The sequence below is a fragment of the Salminus brasiliensis genome, chromosome 5, assembly GCF_030463535.1.
Source record: "Salminus brasiliensis chromosome 5, fSalBra1.hap2, whole genome shotgun sequence".
Lineage (NCBI taxonomy): Eukaryota > Metazoa > Chordata > Actinopteri > Characiformes > Bryconidae > Salminus > Salminus brasiliensis.
The window spans coordinates 7,251,454-7,276,051 of NC_132882.1; the positions used below are offsets into that span (position 1 = coordinate 7,251,454).

The following is a 24,598-nucleotide window of genomic DNA, read 5'->3' on the forward strand; positions in this document are numbered from 1 at the left end:
GAGAGAGGCTGAGATAGCATTTCTATAACCCAGCCTCAGGGCCAGGCTTCATTTATGCTTGTGTTTTATGTCTGATCTGGTCATGACCTCTATATTAGACTAGAAATATATTAGATATTAGAGATATTAGAGATATGGACTTTTTACTAGTCAGAATTACAGTGGAGATATCTGGAACTGCAATTACTACCAGTAAAAATGTAATTGTAGAGCTCTGTAATTGGAGGTTTTACTAGTAAACATGTAATTACAGATCAGACAGAGTGCAGGCCCATGTAAATCAATGGTAACATATGACTAGTCCCAATTACATTAAGGATAAGTGGTCCAATATATTATTTATATTGTGTATATGGTGGTAATTTATCTACGTTTTTGCATCTGAGTGACTTGCTATCCCTTTGCTGCTGTAACACTGAGAATTACCCCACTGTGGGACTAATAAAGCATTATCTTATCCTGACAGTCTGACCAGTCAGAACTGACCAGTAGATTTTTTAGATCGGATAAGCATCTAATCTGTAAAAATTACCTATCTGATCTCTGAATTGGGAGTTTTTACTAGTAAAAGCTGAGTATCACTGCTGTTTTGCAATGCTTTGAGCTTGCCTTATGAAAGCTGTAATAAAGATGAAGAGTAGACAGACTGAAATATCAGATAAATCCGATCAATCCGATCAATCTGATCAAATATTATAACTTGGATAATAATAATAATGCTCATTTCCACTGAAAAACATACAAATAAATCAAGGTTCTCTCACTTGTGTAGGCTGTAGTGAGTAAGGCCTACAGAGTAGGGAGTAGGGTGTAGGGTGTAGGGTGTAGGGTGTAGGGTGTAGGGTGTAGGGCACTGAGCAGCCTTCAAGTGAAACTCACCCAGGAAGCATTGCGCCTTTCACAGTCAGAGGGGGCGTGTGAGCGAGGAAGCCCTTGGCTGGTCACGTGATTGGGCAGATTCACGGTAGTCCCTATGCTGGTATAAATGCCATCCTAGACTTTCAGCAAAGTCTCTTTGAAAAGTGAAGCTGCGGCGCGCGAAGGGTCCGAGCTTGAAGCAGGCATGGCAGGTAGGTGGGATTCCGCGAGAGGAGGGTCGCAGCTGTTTTGGGGGGTTCGCCAGCCTTGCTTTGGACAGGTGTTTGATTGCATGCAGGAACCTGGTGGTCTGTGCTGTGCTGTTTGTGGGCGGTGATGTATCCATGTAGAACTGTAACGGTGCTCTTCCTGCTTCGCCTTCTGATGAAGCCCAGAAGTTGCGGGCAGCGCACTTCTAATTCAGGAGGAAATTGAGAAGCTTAGGTAAGGCTGAGATAGCGTTGCAATAACCCAGCCCCAGCCCCAGGGCCAGGCTGATCTGGTTTGTGAGCAGTATTGAACAGTTTACAGATCATAAGGGAGAACTTTTCCGTTCCACCTTAAATAGCGCAGCACTTACAGTGTGGAACATCAGCCGCCACAGTGTATCCACTGCCCCATTTAAGGTGGAATGGCAAATTCAGTAAAGAAGACAACTCTAGCGGTATTTACAGGTCAGATATAGCCCTGTAAGGTTCCTGCATGCTGACTGATACATTGTTTACGCCGGTTTACCGCGATGTCGATATACTGTGATACTGATTTTCTCAGTTGTAGCGAAAGGTGCATGTATTTGTCACTGTACAGCGAAATGTGGTAGAAATGTGGTAGTGAACACACACACACACTAGTGAACTAGGGGCAGTGAGTACACACACACACACACCCAGAGCGGTGGGCAGCCAACTCCAGCGCCCGGGACTCCCAGCCAACTCCAAGGGCCTTGCTCAAGGGCCCAACAGTGGCAGCTTGCCGAGCCCGGGAATCGAACCCACAACCCAGATAATGAGCCTTATTTCCATGGCATAATGCTCATAAACATTTTATGCATTTCGCTCTGATCTCTACAGTCTTCATCTTATACTGGATCATGTTTCTGATGTTTCGATTTCAAGAACAGAAACCGGGCACAACTGTCAAGTCAGGTTTTTAAGATGTTATTTTAGCATGTAGTATATATTGGGCAAATTACTGCTAACTCCTTAACTTTTCTAATGCCTGGCCTTAGCAACCACCTGGAATACCTGCCTAGCAACCACCTGGGATACCACAACAACATAGGAACATCACATTTTAGAAATACTTGGGAATGCTTCATCAACCACCAGGAACACCTTTGCAACCACCTGAACCACCATTCGCCATAGTAACCACCTTAAAAAAAAAATAAAAAAAACCTAGCAAATGCCTGGAGGTGCCAAGATGTGCAAGATTGTGCATGCATTTTCTTTTGTACTCTTCTGAATAACTTTACTAATCTGATACACTTGCAGTGTGGTTTTCTGAAAAAAATGTGACATTGGATTTGAGAGAGAGAGAGAGAGAGAGAGAGAGAGAGAGTTACGTAATATGCACTTTAATGCTGGTGCTTAATCTGCGGAACTGACACGGCCTGCCAGCCTGTGAAAGTTTTGTTTTCGTGTAATGCCGTGGCTCGATGTTGCCTCCAGCCAAAGCCCATGTTTTATAGGACTGTGACCATTCACTTTGTCCAGGCCAGCCAGTGCTCACAACTGCCTGACCCCACCTTTTGTCTTTTGAAGGTCTTTTTTTTTTTACTTATGGTCCAGTCCATAAGCTCCATTTAATGTGGGAAATTAGGGCCTAATTTTTACAGATTAAAACTGATATCAATCAAACTTCTACTTCTATTTTTACTGTGAAGTATATTGAGCTTTTAATCTGGGGTCCAGATGTACATCCAGAACTTGTCCCAGTGAGCGTGAGAAACACATGTGGTGATATCACCAACTAATCAACTATTAAGTTAGTTGCCAGTTAATTGTGTAGTTGATTTTAGTCGACTAAGCTGATTAGTTGTTGCACTCCTGCTACTCAGTGCTCACAAATCAGGCAGACCTTATCTGAATTGGACTGGTCAGTTCTGTTTTCTTCCCATCAGATTAACATTACTCCAATAAAAACCCACACAGTGCTGTAAATGTTGACCAGACAGAAGCAGCTCTCTCTGCAGAAAGAAAACTTGCTAGTTATTCAATTTTTATTGTATTTTTAAACAGTTATTTCAGAACAATACAAAACTTACGGTAAATGATGACTATAGTAGTAACATGCCATGTCCTGGAGTGCTGGGTTATTGATTACTAGCAATGACCGATCACAAGGTTGTGAGTTCTATACCTGCACGTCCTCAGCTTGAGCAAGAGCCCTAACTCTCTGAGCTTCATAGGTGCTGTAGTATGGCTGAGCCTGCGCTCTGATCCCAGGTCAAGTGCTCCAATAGAATAACAATAGCTCGGCGACATGAACATCACTATTTATGAGCATTATGCCATGGAAATAAGGCTTGTTATCTGTAAACTGTCACTAAACATCACAAACATCACTACAACTGAGAAAATCAGCATCACGGTATATCGACATCGCAGTAAACCGGCGTAAACAATGTATCAGTCAGCATACAGGAACCTTACAGGGCAATATCTGACCTGTAAATACCGCTAGAGTTGTCTTCTTTATTGAATTTGCCATTCCACCTTAAATGGGGCAGTGGATACACTGTGGCGGCTGATGTTCCAGACTGTAAATGCTGCGCTATTTAAGGTGGAATGGAAAAGTTCCACCTTATGACCTGTAAACTGTTCAATACTGCTCACAAACCAGATCAGACATGAAAGACAAGCACTGGAAAGGTCCTCATAGAGGAACACCAATCCTGATGTCTGTTTTATGGTAGTTATATAGTGGATAGGTGTAGTAGTAGGTGTAGTTCACCAAATCTTAAAGGCAATATGACTGTCTATATTGCGATGTACTGATATAGAGGATACATCACCCAGACCTAATGATTGTTTTTGAGTGATGGCATAGTTATGGCACCAGTGCTCATCTGCCCTTGGTTAGCTCTGGTTGGAGAGCAGTGGGTTCCTTGTGCGATTGCCAGAATGCCTGTATTGTAATGTCAAATATGGGAAAACTGGGGTGTTTGTGAAGAATGTGGATTGCATTAGGTCATGGAAAACCTCTGATCGCTCTTAACATGGAGTGCACCGGAGAGGACGTCTTACACCAGTCTCCTGTTCTGAAAGTGGTGCAATTGCTTTTTTAAGAGGCTCACTTTGGCAAGGCAGCATGATGCAAATGATCTCGAGCCTGCCTGCAGTATTAACGCCATTCCTTAAAGGGATTCACTCTTCCTTTGCAGACCAGGCGTTCGTCACCTTGGCCACCAATGATAACTATGCTAAAGGAGCGATGGTGCTGGGGAAGTCCCTGAGGAACCATAAAACTTCCAAAAAGCTGGTGGTACTCATCGGACCCCACGTGTCAGAGCCATCCAGGTATGTGAAATGGACAATTGGTATTCGCACAGCATCTCAGAACTGGTCTGAGAACAGATTACTAGCCCAGAGCAACTGGATTATTGTTAAAGGAATACTTTGGTTATGTAAGAAAGACTGGAGTGACAGCTTCCTCTCAATTGATCAATTGATTTACAATTGATGTTTAAACATTGTTGAGGGGATTTGATTGCATTCAGCCATAAAAACACTGGTGAGGTCAGGGGCTGATGTTGGATCACTGGAAGTTCTGTATCACCAACACAACTCCAAGTCATCCCAAAGGAATTAGAGAGAGTGCCGACCACTGATCCACTGCACAATGCCGAGGGGGATAAATGCTTTAATGCCTCTAGCTGGGGGTTGGCATTGGGCATGGTGATCTCAGCAGGCTCACATTCAGCTGCTACTGAGCACCCCATTCTGCTGGCCAATGCTTGTCTATGCCCAGTTACATGCCTGTCACCAATGGGTGCAATGGAAAGTAGCTAAAATCGCAGATTAGACAGGGTGTCTGGATACTTGAACATGATGGTGCAGATTGTAGGCTTTGTCACAAACATAAAGACACCGCCTTTAACGGTGGTCTTAAATATGGACCAAGATGGACAGCATTTTTGGGGGCTGAAACCAATGTAGGGCATGTTAGTCTCTACACGTCCTTAGGTAAGCAGTAGTAGTTTGGTTCTAATCAGATGATGATGATGATGATGATGATGATGATGCTCTCTCCTCTTCTGCCTCTGCAGGGCAGTGCTTCGTAGGCTCTATGACGAGGTCAGGCTGGTGAATGTGTTGGACAGTGGGGACACGGCACACCTGGCCATGATGAAGAGACCTGACCTGGGAGTGACCTTCACTAAGCTCAACTGCTGGACTCTCACACACTACTCTAAATGTGTGTTCATGGATGCAGACACACTGGTGAGGGTCCGGGGGATTTAAAACTGTAGACCTAAACAGGGTTACCACTTAAGTACATAGCCCACAGCATATCAGCAACTCTGAAAATGTGGAGTGATGCTCATAATACTTCTACTTGGGTCCGTAGTGTCTTTTCGCACCTTATCCCACATCAGTGAGAGAAGGTTAAGACAGCATGGGGCTTGTACATGTCAATTATTCTAGGACTGTGTTTGTTAGTCAAGGTAAGCCATATTAAAAGGTGTTTATGGGCCAACATGCATTCCTAATGATCAAAGTCTAAGGGAACCGACTTGTAGTACAGTTCTCTTGGTCCAGACCAAGCAAGAAAATGATACACTGTTAGATCTTAGTCCTGCTTTGCCTTGCGTTCATACTGACATATTTACAATTGGACCAAAAGGGAGAAATAAGGTGGTGTATGAGGCATGTATGACTGAAGGCTGCAGGTAGAGATCCACGCAACAACTAGCGTGATGTTCACGGCACAACGTTCGCCAAAGCTGTAAGATTTAAAGTTACTGTGGCTGCATCCCAACTCTCACGCGTCTTTACTTCACTGAGGCGGCCTAGCTAATGAATGCCGTTCTAATGATGGCTAGTGCTGAAACCCTGTGTAGTAATGTGGTTGTGTGTGTGGTTTGGGACACAGCCCCACTTAACTAACTAAAGCGTCTGACAGAAGAAACGTGAGCAGGTCTGCAGTGAGACTCACCCATAATGAAGCACTCCGATATGGACGGCATGACGTTGGTGGAGCGAGCGGGCAGGGTTGATGCTAGATTTTGAAGGCAGGAGTGAGCCTGTGCCTGTGCACAGCTCTGCATTCACACCTGGGTTTGTTGTAATCACACCTGACCAGTAGAAACACAGACTAAGTGAACCTGAAGCTTAATCCGGTCACTTCAGTTTGCATAATCTATGGATGGATACAGTTTAAAAAGAATTGCATTTGATGCCGTCAGTCTTTTTAGGGGCAATTCGGGCAGTTACTGGAGATCCCCCATTCTCAAGGGATTAAAATGTAGATACTTTCACAATGTTCATCAGAGTTGGAAATTACATCACTGGTAGGCTTGATGATGGTGTTGATGGATAGCACAGTTAGAATGTCATCTGCTTGATTGCTGACCTACTGTTGCAATTATCTGACATGCACTCCTGAAAACAAAGGGGCATGCCCCTTTGAGTGATGCCAGAAAGAACCATGTGTAATAATACTTGTTTGGTATCAGCAATGGGCTTTAAGCTGTTATCTACAATGGTTGTGCTTCAGACCAAATGAGTAGGGTTTAGGGCTGGGCAATATGGTAAAAATACTATGTCACGGTATTTAGACTTTTTTTTTTTTTTTTTTGCAATACACAATATTTACCATGATGAATGTAATCACAGACTAAACACATCAGTGGCGACAGATTTTTACACACTATTCAGATACACTCCTGTACTGAATCCATTTTTTTTTATTTATTCAGCATCTGCTGCTCTTCATCTAATTAAACCAGTCAAATTACACTGTCGGTAACAAATCATGCAGTTGATCATTGTTTATTAAAAACTAACAGTATCCACAAATCAAAATAACAAAATATATTGCGATACGATAAAATCATATCGTCCTATTGCCCAGCTCTAGTAGGTTATACTGTTGACGGATGAGTTGAGGAAAAGGTGCCAAAGATACACCATGTATACGGTCTTACTGGCTTGCAGGATAAAGCCTGAAACAGTTTACTTTAGATTAGGTTGAAAAATCTGCTACAATGCAGAAAGAGCCCCCTTTGGATTTCAGATGCCCAATAATGAGCAGATGGGCAGATGGGCAGCATTCAAAGATTTGAAACTAATACTAGGAACTGGCAAATGGCCTAACCAGGGTGGTAACGGCGACTTTCTACATAATCTGGAATGTGCGGTTGAATACTGAAGGTAAGACTCTGGCTGTTCAGGCAGGCAGTAGACTTGCTGGCTCAGAATGAGGTTAGGCCGTCTAAGCCAAGTGGGTTGGAGTAGAGTGCCAGCAGAGCTTTAAGAGATGGATGGGATTCCTGTAGTGGTGTGTGTGTTATTTGGTGTGGTTTTTGAGTGGATTATATATTGATCTTGGACCTCGGTGACCGAGATCATTATTTTTATTAGATTATTATTATTAATAATAATAGTAATTCTTTTTTTAATGTAGTAAAGATTGAACTTGTCATACTTTAACTCACTTAAACATGTCATTGGTCATGTAAAAGATTTGATTCCAAGTCATTTTGGTGCATTTGTATTGGTCCATTCATCAGGAAATACTGACACAATGTAAAGAATGAATTACGAATTTTAAAATAGAGGCAAACTGCAGATATTTGCATGACCGTAACTAATATATATATATATATATATCTCAGAATCTCTTTATTTCACCAAGTATGTTACACATACAAGGAATTTGTCTTGGTGAGAGCAATATATATATAATGATAGAGGTCTGTAATTTTCATCATAGGTACACTTCTATGAGACTATGAGAAACAAAATGAGAAAAAAAATCCAGGAAATCACATTGTAGCTTTTTTTTTAAGAATTTATTTGTAAGTTATGGTGGGAAATAATTCTCTCTCATCTTTATAAGTAGGAGAACTTGCACAATCAGTGGCAATACTTTTTGACCCCACTGTATCTATATAATGCACTATTACTGTGGTATTGTGTTGTGTAATGCAGCCTTAAATACCAATAATCTCAGTACCAGATACTTATAGGTGTTGTATTGATTTCAGCAGTGCTTATTATACATCATCATTCAAGAGAATTTCTACATATGTCATACTCTGGTGTTTGTTGGCTGTTTTGAGTGTGTTTAGAGGATCTAGATCATCATTTTTAATGGGGAACCGACAACAATGACTTGCACTACTATGATTTGCACCACGATTTACAACATGCCACTGTGATCACAGAGTGATGAAATGGGCTGAAGAAAGAGGTGGTCCACATGATCATGGTTACACAATCACCAGACTTGAATCCCATTAAGAACTTGTGGAACTGTGTTGGAAAACATATGGAAAGCAGTTCACTTGCATCCTTTTGAGGAATCCTTGTGGTGTGAGGTGATCATTAAGGCCACAGAAGAACCCACACTGATCCATCCTGAACAATCAATGTGCATGTGTGCCATCAAACAACTCTACAAGTCACTTTCAGAGGTCTTGCAGTGGTTTGCATTAAAACAGATCCTTTAAGTTCTGCAAGTTGCGAGGTGATGCTGTGGATCAGACCTATTGCTCCAGCACCTCTCGCAGTTAAACTCATACCGAGCGACCTTCTTCCATGTCTCCATGATCCATTTGGCAATGCTCATTGCCAATGTCCATTGCAGGCACTTTCATAGTGGACAGGGGTTAGCATGGGTACTCTGATCAGTCTGCAGCCATGCAGCTCTGTATGTTGACTCATTCATTCCATGACCATCATTAAACATTTACAGAAGCAACTCCTGTCTTGCTGAGCCTGTGGTGCCCAACAGTTTGTGGTCACTAGTTTTCCTTGGAGCACATTCTATAGGTACTCTCCACCGTTGTCCAGGAGCCCCCATAAGCCTCACTGTTTTGGAGCTGCTGGTCATTACAGGGTAGCCCTTGTCAAAGTTGCTCAGGTCTTCATCATATCCATTTCTCCCACATCAAACACATTGACTATAAGAACTTCGCTTCATCTGTGAGTGGTTTTAATGTTATGGCTGATCTGTATATGGTATATGGTAACCTGCTGTTCTGTGTTCAGGTGGTATCGAACATAGATGAGCTGTTTGACAGAGAGGAGTTATCAGCAGCTCCAGATCCAGGCTGGCCCGACTGCTTCAACTCTGGCGTGTTCGTCTTCCGGCCCTCCAACGAAACCTACGGCAAACTCCTCCAGCACTGCACAGAGCACGGCAGCTTTGATGGTAAGTGATCCTCTACCTGTGTGCCAGGCTTCAGTGTAGTTTTTAGTCATATAGCAAATGGTTAAGGGCACCTAGTTTTTCAAAACTGGGCCGCCAACTGCTGGACGTTGGCCATGAGGCTCAAGCAATTAGCTTTAATCTCATGCTTTCCATTTCTCACACATTTTTATCCACCCCTCGTTCTGCTCCAAAACAACCTCCGCTTTGTTAAGGTTTCCTAGAGCTGCTGCTCCAGATTTCACTGATTAAACACACTCTGGACTGGCAACAGCGGCCTTTTGGTGGAGTGGAGAGCTTTCTAACCAGCTAGCCAGTTACAGCCAGTCCATCACCAACAAATCAATGAAGGACCTCTTGTGGTTTATTTTGTTTTGTTTTTTTAAAAGTCATTAATTAAAAAAATGTCGACGCTAGGAGGGTAAGGACTTAACACCGGTCTCCTCCGATGCATGCAGTGTTTTCAAACTGCCAGCGATGCGGCATTGCCGACACACTCCGGGCAACTGCTGGGTCCCTGCACCACCAACAGACGCCTGTGCTGGCCAACATTGCTTTTAGAGTGATTAGGGGAGAGAGCTGTTATGCAAAAATCTTGTAACTCCAAAATGAGACTTTACATGAGATGAAGAAAAACTTTAGTTTTCAATGGAAGTCAATACAAAAAAAATCATTTTGATTCATTACTATTGGTCCATTGATCATTTTGACTCCATATAAAGAACAACTGCCAGATTCAAAAAGTGAAAATGGCCAAAAATATTATTATTATTATTATTATTATTATTATTATTATTATTTTACATATATTTTTCTCGCCTTACTAAATTGAACATGGTGTCATTGGCAGGTGTTTTTTTGCAGGCTTTCTCAGTCATAAATATGATATTATGCAATAAAATTAAAATGACTGCAAGTGTTTTTTTTTGTTTTTTTTTTATAGATTATGACCACGTGTGTGTGTGTGTGTGTGTGTGTGTGTGTGTGTGTGTGTGTGTGTGTGTGTGTGTGTGTGTGTGTGTGTGTGTGTGTGTGTAACCTCAGCATGATTTAGCTGTACAGCTCTTCTGGCCATTAAGAACAGTCTGTCTTTGCAAAGACACACCATGTTGACGTAAACCAGAGAAATGTGGCTCCAGAGACTGGAGATGTTCTAAACTGAATGTGGCTTGAGAAATATGGGTGGAATTTGCTTCTTGAAAGCCGCCTCTCAGCGCGTACGTCCACACTTATTTGGGTTGCCCTGGTAGTAACCTGACTTTAGTTGACACAAGCTGTTAAATGTCCTCAGATGTTTACCATATTGGTCACTGAGGTCTTTCTGACGCAGCTTTTCTGTATCCAGAGCCCATCTTGTCCTATGGCTGTATTTGCCCTCCAGATGTATTCTTGGTTGATGGTCCGGGTGTGGTTCTTTATAAATGGAGCTCTTTTCCCATGGACTGTTGCCACTGATCTCTTTGTGTTCTTCATTCCTTCGAACTGCTCCAGCGGAAATCTCTCCAGTAGATAACTTCACGCTCTGTGACCTCAGATCATCCGTTCTGTCTAATGCTGACAGGTGTAATCGGACTATCACACCTCCTCTGCTTAAGCGAACACCTAAAGCTGCATTCGGGGTGTTGCACAACCTAGAAACTCGCTCAGGCACTGCTTGTGGTGCACCAGAGTGTTGACGCTCCTCATGGGGAATTTGGGACTGTGGCCGCCTGCGGACAAAACGCTCTTTCATGCTGTGTCTTTACTATCTGGATTTTAAGAGCAGAGGGTTGTGTTAAGGCAGTCACTTCTTTGGGGAGGTTCTTAGAAAAGTCTAGTTTATGGGCAGCGGTCAATCCTAAAGGACAGCTGAATGGAGCTGTTCTAACCTGCTCAGTCAGTGGGAGCTTATAGTATTGAGGATTGGTCAAGGTTTCTGTATAATCAAGTGGGTAAGATCGTTCAGAGTGGATAGGTGTGAAATGCTTCTTAAAGCTAAGCCAAGGAGTTATTTCATGATGGTTAAGAGATGGTTAAGAATAGGGTGCCTGGGACCAGTTGCTATATAGAAGCTTTTTTTTTTATTATTATTAAAGTGAACAGTGGCTTGCAGAAGTAAATATTCAAGCCACTTGGAAGTCTAGCATTTGGTTCAGCTGCAAATATTCAACCTTGTCCAACAAACTGTTCCTTGGTTCTCCTGCAATCGGTGGTCTCGTGTGTGTGTGTGTGTGTGTGTGTGTGTGTGTGTGTGTGTGTGTGTGTGTGTGTGTGTGTGTGTGTGTGTGTGTGTGTGTGTGTGTGTGTGTGTGTGTGTGTGTGTGTGTGTGTGTGTGTGTGTGTGTGTGTGTGTGTAAGTAAGCTATTCACTTCTAGCCCATGTGTGGGGTTGCATGATTTGGTTAATTTAGTCAGTTGTGACTGTACCTTCTCCTATGAGACCCCCAAACAAGCCCAGCATCAGTCCTGGCTCATATGTGGACTCATATGTGGTACAAATGTCCCAGTCCCCCAAATTTTCAGGTTGTCTCGTTTTCTAATTTTCTCTAAAGCTTTTTGGTTGAAATTTTCACAGCTTTCCTTCAGACTCTCAGTCAAATGCTGCTTGAATTAAAGCATCATTATGGGAATTTGCCATTTCTTGCTTTAGGGCTCCCCTTACAGTTAGGAAGTGTAATTTGTGCTTTGTGCCGCCCCTACGACGCAGAGCCATCACTGACTGTGAGAGAAGCATGTGGGCCGAGGTGGTAGAGTAATAATACAGGATTTTACACTAAACATGACTCGGCTTCCACCATGTTACTCAGTTCTCACCAGCGTTACATACTGTGTAACTGCCGAGCCTGCGTAGCAACGGTAGCTATGCTATATTTTCCTTATTTTAGTCAGTGAAGCATCAACATGACTCTGAAGCTGCTATTTTAAGGTAAAAATACTCCATAATGATGCTTTAAGGGGTTCTTTTATCCAGAGAAGGTAAACGCTTTAGATTACACGCAGGTAGAGGCTAATAGTAAGCCAGTCGTGTCCTCCTTAGGACAGTATCTTTAATGTGGGTAAACTTGGAGCTTCCACAGCACAGCGGTTGAATTAGCCACAGCATTTTCTTTTAGAAAACTAATCACTGATCACTGACTTATTGATCAGTGATTATTCATATTAAACAGCACAACACTCCGCTCAAATACAGACAGGGGAGGCGTACGGTGGGGGTGGCTGGATTAGGGGAGTTAGTTCTAAGGGCCTGTGATCAACCTGTGATTAAGTGTTTTGGCAGAATATCTTTCCATGGGACCCAAAATCAATGGCAGCGCACCTGAATACAGATACACAGAAGATATAGAAATGCATAAGTGATGATTTTAAGGGGGGGGTTGAATATGTGAATATGGTTGAATATGCAAGCCACTGTAATAAATTCACTGATGGTTTTGTATAGGAATATGATGGCTGCTTTTGAAGGTCCTTTGGTTTACATGTTACTGATTTGTATTCTATTGTAATATTGGTGGGATCATTTAGTGGTGCTGTTCCCCTTTTAAAGTAATGTTATGTTATGTAATTGTGTCATATGTAATAAATTGACATTTTGTGACACAATTACAGTCACCATTACTGCTGGAAATGTAGGAGAGACCTTAATACTACAGAGCAGCATAATGAAGCAGACTTGTATTCAGCGGGATTCAGACAATGGCCCCATTCTCGCATTGCTGGCAGCCAGTTTAGAAGCTCGTTAGTTTGCTGGATGGTGCGGGTGGGCAAGGGGCACTGATGGAATATTGGAAAAGAGATGGGACTGCTTGCATCATGGAGCTTGGATCATATTCAGCAGGCTGGATCTTTCTTGTTGTTTTATTAATTTCTTTTTTTTTTTTTTGATCACGACTAATGAAGCTCGTTGCTGTTTTAAATAAACCCAAGCTTAGCTCGCTGTTAGTTGAGCTGTTAGCTGTGTTAGATGAGCTCGAAGCGGATGTATTCTGCTTGCGTAAAAAAAAAGGTCCGACGGCATTTTAATGATGCTAATGGCGATGGTGTATTTTTAGCAGGATTGGTCTTCCAGTGCTGTGGTATGCAGGACTTGAACTTGCGTTGACCTTTTGACATTTTATCTTCTCTGTCTTCTTGTCTTTTACTCTGGCCTGGAATCCGACAGCGGTGGGTGCGGTATATTGCAGGATTTCCCTCGCTTTCAGACTCCCGATGCTACTTTTCGGAGAAAGACCCTTTTAATAGGGACCTCGCTTCTGGATTGCCAAGATGTAGGTTTTCTAGTAAAGGATTTAGAGGTTTAAACCGATGCTGAGCAGAGAGTCTCTCCGTTCTGGGAGGGGGTTGGAGGGAAGGCATTATCTGCAGTGGAGGATCTGTAATGGTTAAATCCATTGCGAAAGGTGAACTGGAGGGACATCTTTCCATTTCCTCCGTTCTTCCAGAGCTCGTGGCCGGCGGCAACGTGGGCACACATGGTCTCGCTCTTATCTTCTGCCAAACTAAACCAGCAGCAGGCGAGGTGCATTCTTACAGAGCCTCACTCATCCCCTCGAAATGAAGACTCTAAGGCCTGTGTAATGTTTGTGGAGCCTCTCGCATGAGGAAAGCCCCAGGGGATGTTTCTGAGCTGCTTGATAGCATGACTATTTTAAGCCCCAGAACGCTGGGGTAACATTGACGCTGTTAATTCACTCACCAGTTGGAACACACTGGCACCTGTGCATCCCTTTTGATTGCACTTGTTGACTAGTGTCATCCTGGTCATGTTTCTTTCCTTCAAGCCGAAGCATCCCATGTGGAAAGGGCTTGCAGGAGATGCTCATTTCCTATGAATGGTGTACACTCGGCCCTCCCTTCGGCGGGGGGTGACTCTCTGCAGGGGTGACTCTTTGGCTGTGGATGGGTTCAGTAAATGGAACAGAAATTGGACCTAATTATTTGTCTTTGCCTGATGCCCGATTATACTTCTTTTCTGACTCTGATGCTTATGAACATCATCCGATGCCCGTATCAGTCTTTTTGACTTGTGAATTCTGCAAAGTGAGACTTTCATCCTATTCGGGATGCACAATGAGGACGGAATTGTACCAATATTGGCAGATACCTGTCTGTAGAAAGGGTTTTCTTCTATTATTGCATATTTGTCATGTTTTCTACCAATTTTAGGTATAAGATAAAGACAACATGAGTAAAAACAATGCAGATTTTATTTATTATTAATCATTCCATTTATTGAACATAAAGATTCATTCAAAACCCCTTAGACAAACTACTTGCCCCATAGCTACAAAATCAACCAGGTACCCAAATTCAATTGACCGCTGAGCTCAATTTCACTAGTCACTCTCAAGCATGATCACTACCAGACCTTTGCAAGGCCTCAAACCACTGCTGGCCAGTAAGAACACAGGCTAGTCTCTATTTTTACACAGCACTGAAATTCCTTCAAATATAATAAAACTGTTATTGATATTTTAATGTACAGCGATCAGCCAAAACATTTACTACCACTGCCTAATATTGAGTAGTTCCCCGTTGTGCCGCCACAACAGATCTGACCATTCTCGCCATGGACTCCAAAACCTCTGAAGGTGACCTGTGGTGTCAGGAACCAAGATGTTAGCAGCAGATCCTTCAAGTCCTTTAAGCTTATGACCCTGTCTAGTCCAATATCACAATTTGGTTCTAGTCAAAGTGTCTCAGGTTCTTACGCTGGTCCATTTTTCCTGCTTTTAACACCTTCATCACCTTCAAGAACTGACCGTTCACTTGCTGTCTAATAGATCCACCCCTTGACTGATGTACACTGTGCATGAACTGAACTCTGTACAGGCCCACTCGCCTGTCAGTGGTGCTGATGTTCTGTCTGATTGGTACTGAAATGATGAATAAGTGAAACCTGGCAGAAGCTGCTACCAGTGATGCACAAAAGAAAAGAAAATGTAATGTTGACACCAGACCATTTTCTGAGCTGATTTTTGCTGAATTAGGCCTGTCTCCTAATAAATCATATAATAAAATAATAATAAATAATAATCTTTAATGGCATAAAACTGAAATAATAAAAACCTGGCTATTAAAAACCTTTTTTTTTTGGTGACATTTTATACTTCAGGCATTTTCTGACTCCTCCATGCCTAATATTGAGTAGTTAGACAGCTTGGCATCTAAAGAGCTGAGACTCTTATTGGCGTGCTTGTGCTTGCCCCCCCCCTCATGCTTGTGTCTCCAGGTGCATGGAATTTTGTTAAGACCCATGCACAAACCGATTAGACCTGTGCACCAGTATTTATACCTTCTATTAAACAAATACCCCGACCCAGACTAACTGGCATCCACTAGCAATGCTAAGTGACCTCCAATGGCTGCTGTTCAGTTGTTAGCCACAGTTAGCAGTAATACCAGCTTCCCTGTACCCTGGCTCTGGCTCTGGCTCTTGTATAGCTCAGGCTGTTAATGTTTAATGTTTGTTCAGTAGCTGTGTACGACTCTTTCACGTGTCTGAAGTGTGCCCGTCGCACTGTGTGTTTTTACTGTCGGCTACACGTTTTACCGCTGGCCTGAACTTCATGTCTGCACCCCAGCCAGCAGGTCCTGGTACTCCGCCGTGCACTGAGTGAATGGGTTCTTTCTTAGAACACGAGCTTTGCTGAAAGTGATGGGGGTATCGAGGGGGAGGAGGTGGAACCAAAGTTTTGTGGGTAGAAATGAAACTCCTTTAATAATAAAAAAAATTTCTGAGGGTGTGATCATGATCAGGGTAGCGTTAAAGCCCTATGGTCTGCAGTCAGGTGTGTGAGGCAATTTCAAAATATATTTATTTTATTTTGATCAATATTGCCATTATATAAATATTGACAGGCATTGATTTGGTAAGTATCTGGTGATTAAGAGAGTTCCCTTAAAATCTAGTGTATGTGTATGTGTATGTGTATGTGTATGTGTATGTGTATGTGTATGTGTGTGTGTGTGTGTGTGTGTGTGTGTGTGTGTGTGTGTTGTCATTGCACTATGTACAGCGAAATGTGGCCTCCGCATTTGACCCATCTGTGGTAGTGTGTGTGTGTGTGTGTGTGTGTGTGTGTGTGTGTGTGTGTGTGTGTGTGTGTGTGTGTGTGTGTGTGTGTGTATATATTTATGTATGTATATGCACACACACACACACACACACACACACACACACACACACACACACACACACACACTAGTGAACTAAGGGCAGTGAGCACACACACACTTGGAGCGGTGTGCCAAACAACTCCAGCCCAGGGAGCAGAGAGGGTGAAGGGTCTTGCTCAAGGGCCCAACAGTGGCAGCTTGCCGAGCCCGGGAATCAAACCCACAACCTTGTCATCAACAGTCCGGAGCTCTAACCACTGAGCACCACTGCCCCTAAATATAAATACATTTATACATTTTTTTTTTTCCCCTTTTTGTGTACATATACATAAAGAGACCCTGACATGCTTGTGTGTTAGTGGTGTGTGACGCGCTGGTACGAGAGGATCACAGCATCTAAGAGTGGATGCCAGTTAGTCTTGGTTGAGGTGATTGTTTAATAGAAGGCTTTTGCGCATAAGTAAGAGACGCAACCACTCGCGCCACCCAAATACTACCTGCCCTGTGGTGGTCAGTCCTGTGGGGTACTGACCATTGAAGAACAGGGTGAAAGGAGGCTAACAAGGTATGCTGAGAAACTGCAGGACTACAGTCTGGAGTTATATGGAGTTATATATGGTGACGCAGAGCTAACAGAAAGGACTCCGTTCAGTCCAAACCAGGGGTGCTCATAATGTTCTGAAATGACTGTGTAGATCTGCTGTTTGCCAGTTGGCCTGTTAATGTCTTCATCAGCGCACACGTGTGTGTGTGTGTGTGTGTGTGTGTGTGTGTGTGTGTGTGTGTGTGTGTGTGTGTGTGTGTGTGTGTGTGTGTGTGTGGTCACATTTCTGAAAATGCCGGGGACAGTTTGGGAGGGAATGTGCAGGTGAATGAGTTGGTTGTGCTTATTTGTGCCCCACCTTCTGTGTAAGCACAGAGAACTGCAGCTTTCAGAACGCCAGATGGCCTCAATCCCAGTGCCCAAAGCCCCCTTCGTCCAATACCTGACTCCTCATACTCCCTGGACATGCTCTTTTTACTACAGTAAATCTTACACTAAATGGACAAAAGTATTGGGACACCTGATTTATTTGTTTCTTCCAAAATCAAACTTTTTTTTTTAATACCTTTATCCTTTTTTTGGAGTAACTGTCTCTACTGTCCAGGAAAGAAGAAGGCTACTAGATTTCGGAGCATTGCTGTGAGAATTTGATTGCATGTCTTTGAGAGGTCAGAATGTTGGATGATCACTACCCCACATCATCCATCCCAAACTCCCAAACTCATCCTAAAAGTATTGGATGGAGCCCCAACCATCATTCCAGAGAACGCAATTCTTCCACTGCTCCATAGCTTGATGGCCCATGCCTGGAATTAGGCAGCACAGTGCCAATAGGTTCATATCTTTCTGCTCCAGCAATACTTTACTTTTCTACCAGGACTAGACAAGCCTGTGTATGCATGCATTTGCACATCTGTGTCAGTAATGGGTGCAACTTAAAGTAGGTGAATGCATTCATTCTGTACCTTAGAGTGTGTTGAGTAAGATCTGAATCTGATGCTATGGTATGTGTGAGGGACATACATATGTGCATAAGTACATAAGTTGTTAAGCATGTTCTCTGTGTTCTGCAGGAGGGGATCAGGGAGTCCTCAATAGCTTCTTCAGTGATTGGGCAACAGCTGATATCAGAAAACACCTCCCCTTTATCTACAACATGAGCAGCATAGCAATCTACACCTACCTCCCTGCATTCAAACAGTAAGTAAGCTTGTGTTTGTTCGTGTTTGAGGTTTGGGCAGCTGGCTGTGACTTGCACTACGTGTCCATTCTGTGCACTCCCTTCCCCAGCACCTCGCTGCTTATGTTCATTAGTGTTGGACATAGATGAAACTTGGCCTCCGTCTGTCTTTAACCCATCCATGCAGTGAAAACACACACACACACACACACACACAAATACACTAGCGAGCAAACACACACACAATGGACAGTGAGCACACATGCCTGAAACGTTGGGCCACCATCGCTGTGGCGCCCAGGGAGCAGAGAGGATTAAGGGCCTTGCCACGACCCTGTCATCAATAGCCCGGTGGGTTGTGGAGGACTGTTTCTGCCTGATTGGCCAGCATGGGCGGCTCAGCTTCCGCATATTAGCTCAACTTTTCTCGCTGCGCTGGGAGGCATGTTAGCGTCTGAAGTGGAGGCTCAAAAATAACATACTGACAGACCGGTTACCATAGTGAACAGCTCACCGAACAGTCTGCTGTTCAGCTCGTATTTTGCTAAGCAAAGCTTTAAGCCAAGACGTCGATAATAGCATCATTGTCATCGTAGAGGACTTACTTTGCTGCCCTGTGCAAACCGTGTGAAGAAGATGGACTGTTTTCTTTAGCGATTCGGAAAGTTTTACTATCCACTGGAGGAGCTCTGATATGGGTGCTTGGAGACAAAATATGGTGTGCAGCAGTGGCCAAAAACTTCAGAACGCCAGATGGACTCAATCCCAGTGCCCAAAGCCCCCTTTGTCCAGTACCTCACTCCTCATACTCCCTGGATATGCTCTTGTTACTACAGTAAATCCTACACTAAATTGACAAAAGTATTGGGACAGTTTCTTCCAAAATCAACGGATTTTGGAAGAAAAAAAAGTGTATCCTTTTGTTGGAGTAACTGTCTCTACTGTTCAGGGAAGAAGGCTTTCTACTAGATTTCAGAGCATTGCTGAGAGAATTTGATTGCACTCAGCAGCAGGAGTGTTGGTGAGGTCAGAATGTTTGATGATCTCCATCCCAAACTCCCAAACTCATCCCAAAAGTATTGGATGGAACCAATGTGTCAGTTTAATCCCGTCTGAATATGGCTTAAACATGGACCCATAATGAAGATCTGCTGTTTTGTTGGGTGGTGTTTGACCGATGTGCCACAGACAGCCTTCTCGAACAACTGCCAACATAAGACCGTTTGAGTTTGCCTCAGAGGGTTTGGGCTATATGCTCTGGCCTTTTAGAGCAGTGGTCATCAGTGGAGAGCTACCGTCCTCCTGCATGATGAGGCGGTGACACAGTTTCACCCATTCCGGAGTAGTATTTTAACCAGTTTAGACACGTCATTTGCTTATTCATCAGTTCATATATCCGTCATTGGTTTGAGTTTCTGCTATTAAGACCACGATGTGCAGTTGAGAGAGTGTACAGTAACGGGATACACTGGTCACATGAACGCTGCCCGGTGACATTGCGGCATCTGAAACTTTGGGGTACAGGCAGAGACTGGGGTGAGGGACCAGCCAGGGCTTGAATATCCACAGGACAGTGTTCTCAGGCCTAAAATAGAGGTGCTAATTTAAGGGCTTCACCTCACTCAGTTGCAGGGTGTGTGCACGAGCATTGGGACATTATTTATGTAAAGGATCAGGCAAACTTCTATTTAAAATATACAGCCATTAGCCAGTGCTCATGCCTACCTCCGCCAGTAATCCGATGACTGACATCCTGTTTTCACTGGATGACACTTGCAGGTATTGGTTCCCTTGAACCAAACATTGTCCTGGTATCTGAGAGCAACTGGCATGTCTGTGGTTGTGGCCAACGCAGCCATTGTGCCAATCAGTTAATGAACTGTTGAACTTCCAGCATGCAGCAGATGGCAGCTTGTTGATGTAGGCTGTTGTTACAGTTGTTAACATGGTCATCCATGGCTTAATCTCACCTCTCAGGATACAGGACTGTTTGCCCTCCATATCTTGGACAAACACAAACACAGCTAAATAGAGCAAAGCTTCAGAGCACACATGAATGTGGCTTCGTAATCACTCAGAAAAAGCTCAGTCTCTATCGTCGCTGCCGGTTGAAGAATTCCCAGTTGGACGTCATTAGTTGCTGCTAGCAGATTGTCTTTAACACGTACCTAATATTCACTCACTGGATATTCTGCCCCTCCTAGAGAAGACCAAGCTTGTGAGCAGAACTCATAAGAACATAATAACAGGCTCATGTTCCAATAATAAAAGGCTTGGCCCTCAAGTTGAAGCATTTACATACATTGACCGGCCACTTCATTAAAACCACCTCAATGTTTCTACACTCTTTATTCATTTTTTATGAACTGTATCCACCTGTTTCTCTGTATACTTTTTTTATTAGCCTCCTTTCACCCTGTTCATCAGTGCTCAGGAGCCCACAGGACTGACCACCACAGAGCAGGTAGGTAGTATTTGGGTGGTGGGTCATTCTCAGCACTGCAGTGACACTGACTGACATGGTGGTGGTGAGTGGGTTAGTAGTGTGTGCTGCGCTGGTGGTACGAGTGGATCAGACACAGCAGTGCTTCTGGACTGAGAATAGTCCACCAACCAGAAGTATCCAGCCAGCAAGCGTCCTGTGGGCAGCGTCCTGTGGGCAGCGTCCTGTGGGCAGCGTCCTGTGGGCAGCGTCCTGTGGGCAGCGTCCTGTGGGCAGCGTCCTGTGGTTGTTGTTCCTGTTTACTGCAGGTCCTTGTGAGGGTTTCCCCTTCAATTTTCTATTAGCACACACCTTATAATGATGCATGCCACCATGCTGACAGCTCTCTTCCTATTCCACAGTGAACTCCTGCTCTGTACTGGGTAACTCGTCCCAATCACCCTCTCACCTGTGTTGTCTTTGAGGATATGAGCTTTCCCAATATGCACTTGAACAGTATGATGTGACGCACTGCACTGTATTAATACTTCACGCCAAAGCTGCAACCATACTTAACCTTTAGACCTGTGGTCTTCAACCCTCCTGCTGGAGAACGTCCTTTCTTCATGTTTCAACTCCAACCCATCTCTTACAAACCCCCCCATTCAACCTTCCACCAATCAAAGACCTCTTAAAAAGCAGCAGGGTTGGATCCAACGTCTGCACCAAGGTAGCTCTCCCAAGGCCAGGGTTGGAGACCACCATGGCAAGAGCCTAATAAACCAGACCAAAGAAGAGGCATACATCATCCGCTTTAACCATGTGTGCTCCTCAGGTATGGAGCTAATGCCAAGGTGGTGCACTTCCTGGGAAAGACGAAGCCATGGAGCTACACGTACGACCCTAAGCAGAGGGTGGTGAAGGGGGACGTTCAGGAGGCCACCACACACCCCAGCTTTCTGCTGGAGTGGTGGACTCTTTACAGCAGCTGTGTGGTGCCCATGCTGCACCAGGAGTACGGAGACCAGCCCTTCCACTCCGGATGTGAGGTGAGTTTTGAACACTATGGAAAAATCAGACTGCTATAGCACTGCTGAACTGCTAGGGGTCAGAAACGAGCCATTGGGACCTAATTGGGCTCCACTTTCCAGAGCCTCCTTAAACATCTTTGGCAATAGATGTTAATAAAGGGGGGGGGGCAGAGGTCTGCTGAAGGTGTATTGTAGTTTATTCTGAGTGGCATACATCTATTTCTGTATTCTTTACACTTTACGCTAGCTGTAACTGGATTATACAAAACATTTACATTTACATTGAAGGACTTTAGCAGACGCTCTTCTCCAGAGCGACTTACACAACTGCCTCACTGTTTTCTCCCTAGATAGTTTCAGTATAGCTAGTATAGCTAATCCGTATGGAGACCATAATACTCTACACACACTCTACCCAAGTACTCTCAGAAGAGGAGGGTCTTCAGTCTGCGTCTGAAGACAGTAAGCAACTGTCGGGCTGTTCGGACACCCAGGGGAAGCTCGTCCCACCACTCCAAGAGAGTCGGTTACATCTAGGATGACCAGTGATCTAAACCAGGTCCTTAAATGAGGGGGATCTGACCTAATTGGGATCACAGGTTCAGTGCTTTCCTCAAAAATGCATAAACTGGTAGACTACTGAATACACTAGTATTATTCCTTATATTCCTTGTATATTTATTTATTTTTTATTGTATATTTATTTAGATTTTTAATCATTAGCATTAATTTAATAATTAATTAATATCAATATTTAATCATTAATTTTTTTTTGTTTAATTGCTTGTGTGGTTGGTGTGGCGCAACAGATAACACCACTAAAAGCCAGTGAGCTACCATGCAATTTGGGAGACTGGGGTTCGATTCCCGGTCTGGGTGACTAGGTGTTGCGCTACACCAATAATAAGAAGCCTTGGGCAAGACTCCTAACACTACATTGTCCCACCTCTGTAATACGAGTAACCCTGTAAGTCGCCCTGGATAAGAGCGTCAGCTAAAATGCGATAAATGAATAGAAATGCTGGAGGGCTTTATACCCATGAACCCTTTTGTACCCTTTATACCCTTGAACCCTTGAGTTCCAGTGGATTATCTATTCCCCTTTTTTCTTTGCTTGGTAGAGTTGGTGGAAAAATTGGTTGAAAGCAATCCTGTGAAAGAATGCTTACACTTATTTTGTGCCCCTGTTGCTCACTTTTCCATTGCAGTGTTCATTTTCCTTCCCCCTCTTCTCTCCACTCCCACTAGGAGTTGCCTCCACAGAGCGAGCATGCCCCACCTCCCATCTCCTCTGCGGAGCGTAAGCAGCGCTGGGAGCAGGGCCAGGCCGACTATATGGGAATAGACTCTTTCGACAACATCGAGAAGAAGCTCGCTGCTTTCCTCAAATAAGCAGGAGAGGGGCGAAGGCCATGAAAGGGTTCCTTCATGGTTTTACAGAGTGAAACCCGCGTCTTTGAAACGCGTGAGTGTAGATGCGTGGCCACAGCGCCGCTGTGAGTGGTTTCCTTCAGCTATGCAAAACTGGCGTTGCACAGTGTGCTGACACTCGCCACCACTTTCCTCTCTTGCACCTTTTCTACACTGTGAAACTGTTGTCCATTTTCAGCCAGCACTTCCCCGCCTGACTAAAAAACACAAAACACAAACGCACTCTTGCAGAATACGCCACATGCCTGGCCTTGTCCTGGGAGGGTAAAGGGAGCGAGGGGTTGTTTTTGTACATATACAGCATATGTCCTGCCTGCCTGCCAGCTTTTATTTTTCTACTGAATGTCCCCTTTGTTTACGCAGAGGTGGTAATATCTAATAGCACTGACTTCCAAGAAGGCGTTTAATGTGTCACACACACACACACACACACACACACACACACACACACACACACACACACACACACACACACGAGTGAGGAGGAGACCTTGGGTTTGCTGGTGCCAAGAACGTACCCCCCCTCTCCCTCCTCATCTCCTGCGGTGTCCATAGTGCAGATTTAATGGCTCACGTAAAGATGTCTTTTCAAGCATCTCTTACTAAACCCCTAAGCAGTATAAACCTAGCTCTCTCTCTCTCTCGCTCTCGCTCTCTCTCTCTTTGTTGCCTTGGCTTCACCAGATGTTTACACATGATCACAGCAAATGCCTTTTTTCCTCCTCTTTGGTTTAATGCCGCTACGTTACCGTGTTACTGTGTCCGTAGTGTTGCCCAGTGTGAACTTCCGTGTCCATGCATGTTCACCTGCAGGAGCTGACCCTCCTATATCTCCTTCAGAGTAGTGGACTACTTCCTCTTGTATGTGTCGTCTGACAGCTGACGCTGCTGTTTCCTATGTTTCCACCTGCGAAATAAAGTGTAGTGAGATTATTACACACCCTGCTTCTTGTGTTTCATACAAAACTATTTTGCGTCTCTAAAGAATGAGGTTTGCCTAGAGGTTCTAATGTGAATTCATTCAACTACTTTAAGTTGCACCCATGTCCATGTGGAGAAGTACTGCCAGTAGAATAGGACACTCTAGAGCAGATAAACATGAGCCTATTGGCAACATGCTGCCTAATGCCAGGCGTGGGCTAGAGGGGTATAAAGCCCCCCAGGGATGAGCTGGGGTGGTAAAAATCCAACATGGAGTAGAAAGCCTTCTTTCCTGGACAGTAGAGACAGTTACTATATGTACTAGTTTCAATATTTGTGTGTGTGTGTGTGTGTGTACACATAAAAACAATGTGTGTGTGTGTGTGTGTGTGTGTGTGTGTGTGTGTGTGTGTATATATATATATATATATATAATATTAAAATTGATGTGTATATATAAATTAAAAATTAATATAAAAAAATTTTATATTATATAACATATTATTATGTTATATATATATATATATATATATATATATATATATATATATATATATATATATATATATATATACACACATTTTAATACCCTTGATTTCAGAAGAAACAATAAATAAATAAATAATGTTATTTTATATATTTATAAATTTTATTAAATCCAGGCTTTGGATGATGATGCAATTAAAATGTGTTTCAAATGTATTTGTATAGAAGAAAAAAGGATTTTTAATAAATGA

At 43.5% G+C, this 24,598-nt stretch overlaps 1 protein-coding gene across 1 annotated transcript; it reads left to right on the forward strand.

Moving 5' to 3' along the window:
- The first annotated feature begins 950 nt into the window (after positions 1-950).
- Positions 951-23,878, forward strand: gyg1b (glycogenin 1b). Its single transcript, XM_072679328.1, has 7 exons — positions 951-1,070; positions 4,244-4,379; positions 5,129-5,303; positions 9,078-9,240; positions 17,950-18,076; positions 21,314-21,527; positions 22,758-23,878. The coding sequence occupies exons 1-7, from the start codon at positions 1,064-1,066 to the stop codon at positions 22,899-22,901; spliced, it is 966 nt and encodes a 321-aa protein (XP_072535429.1). The 5' UTR covers positions 951-1,063; the 3' UTR covers positions 22,902-23,878.
- The last annotated feature ends 720 nt before the right edge of the window (positions 23,879-24,598 follow it).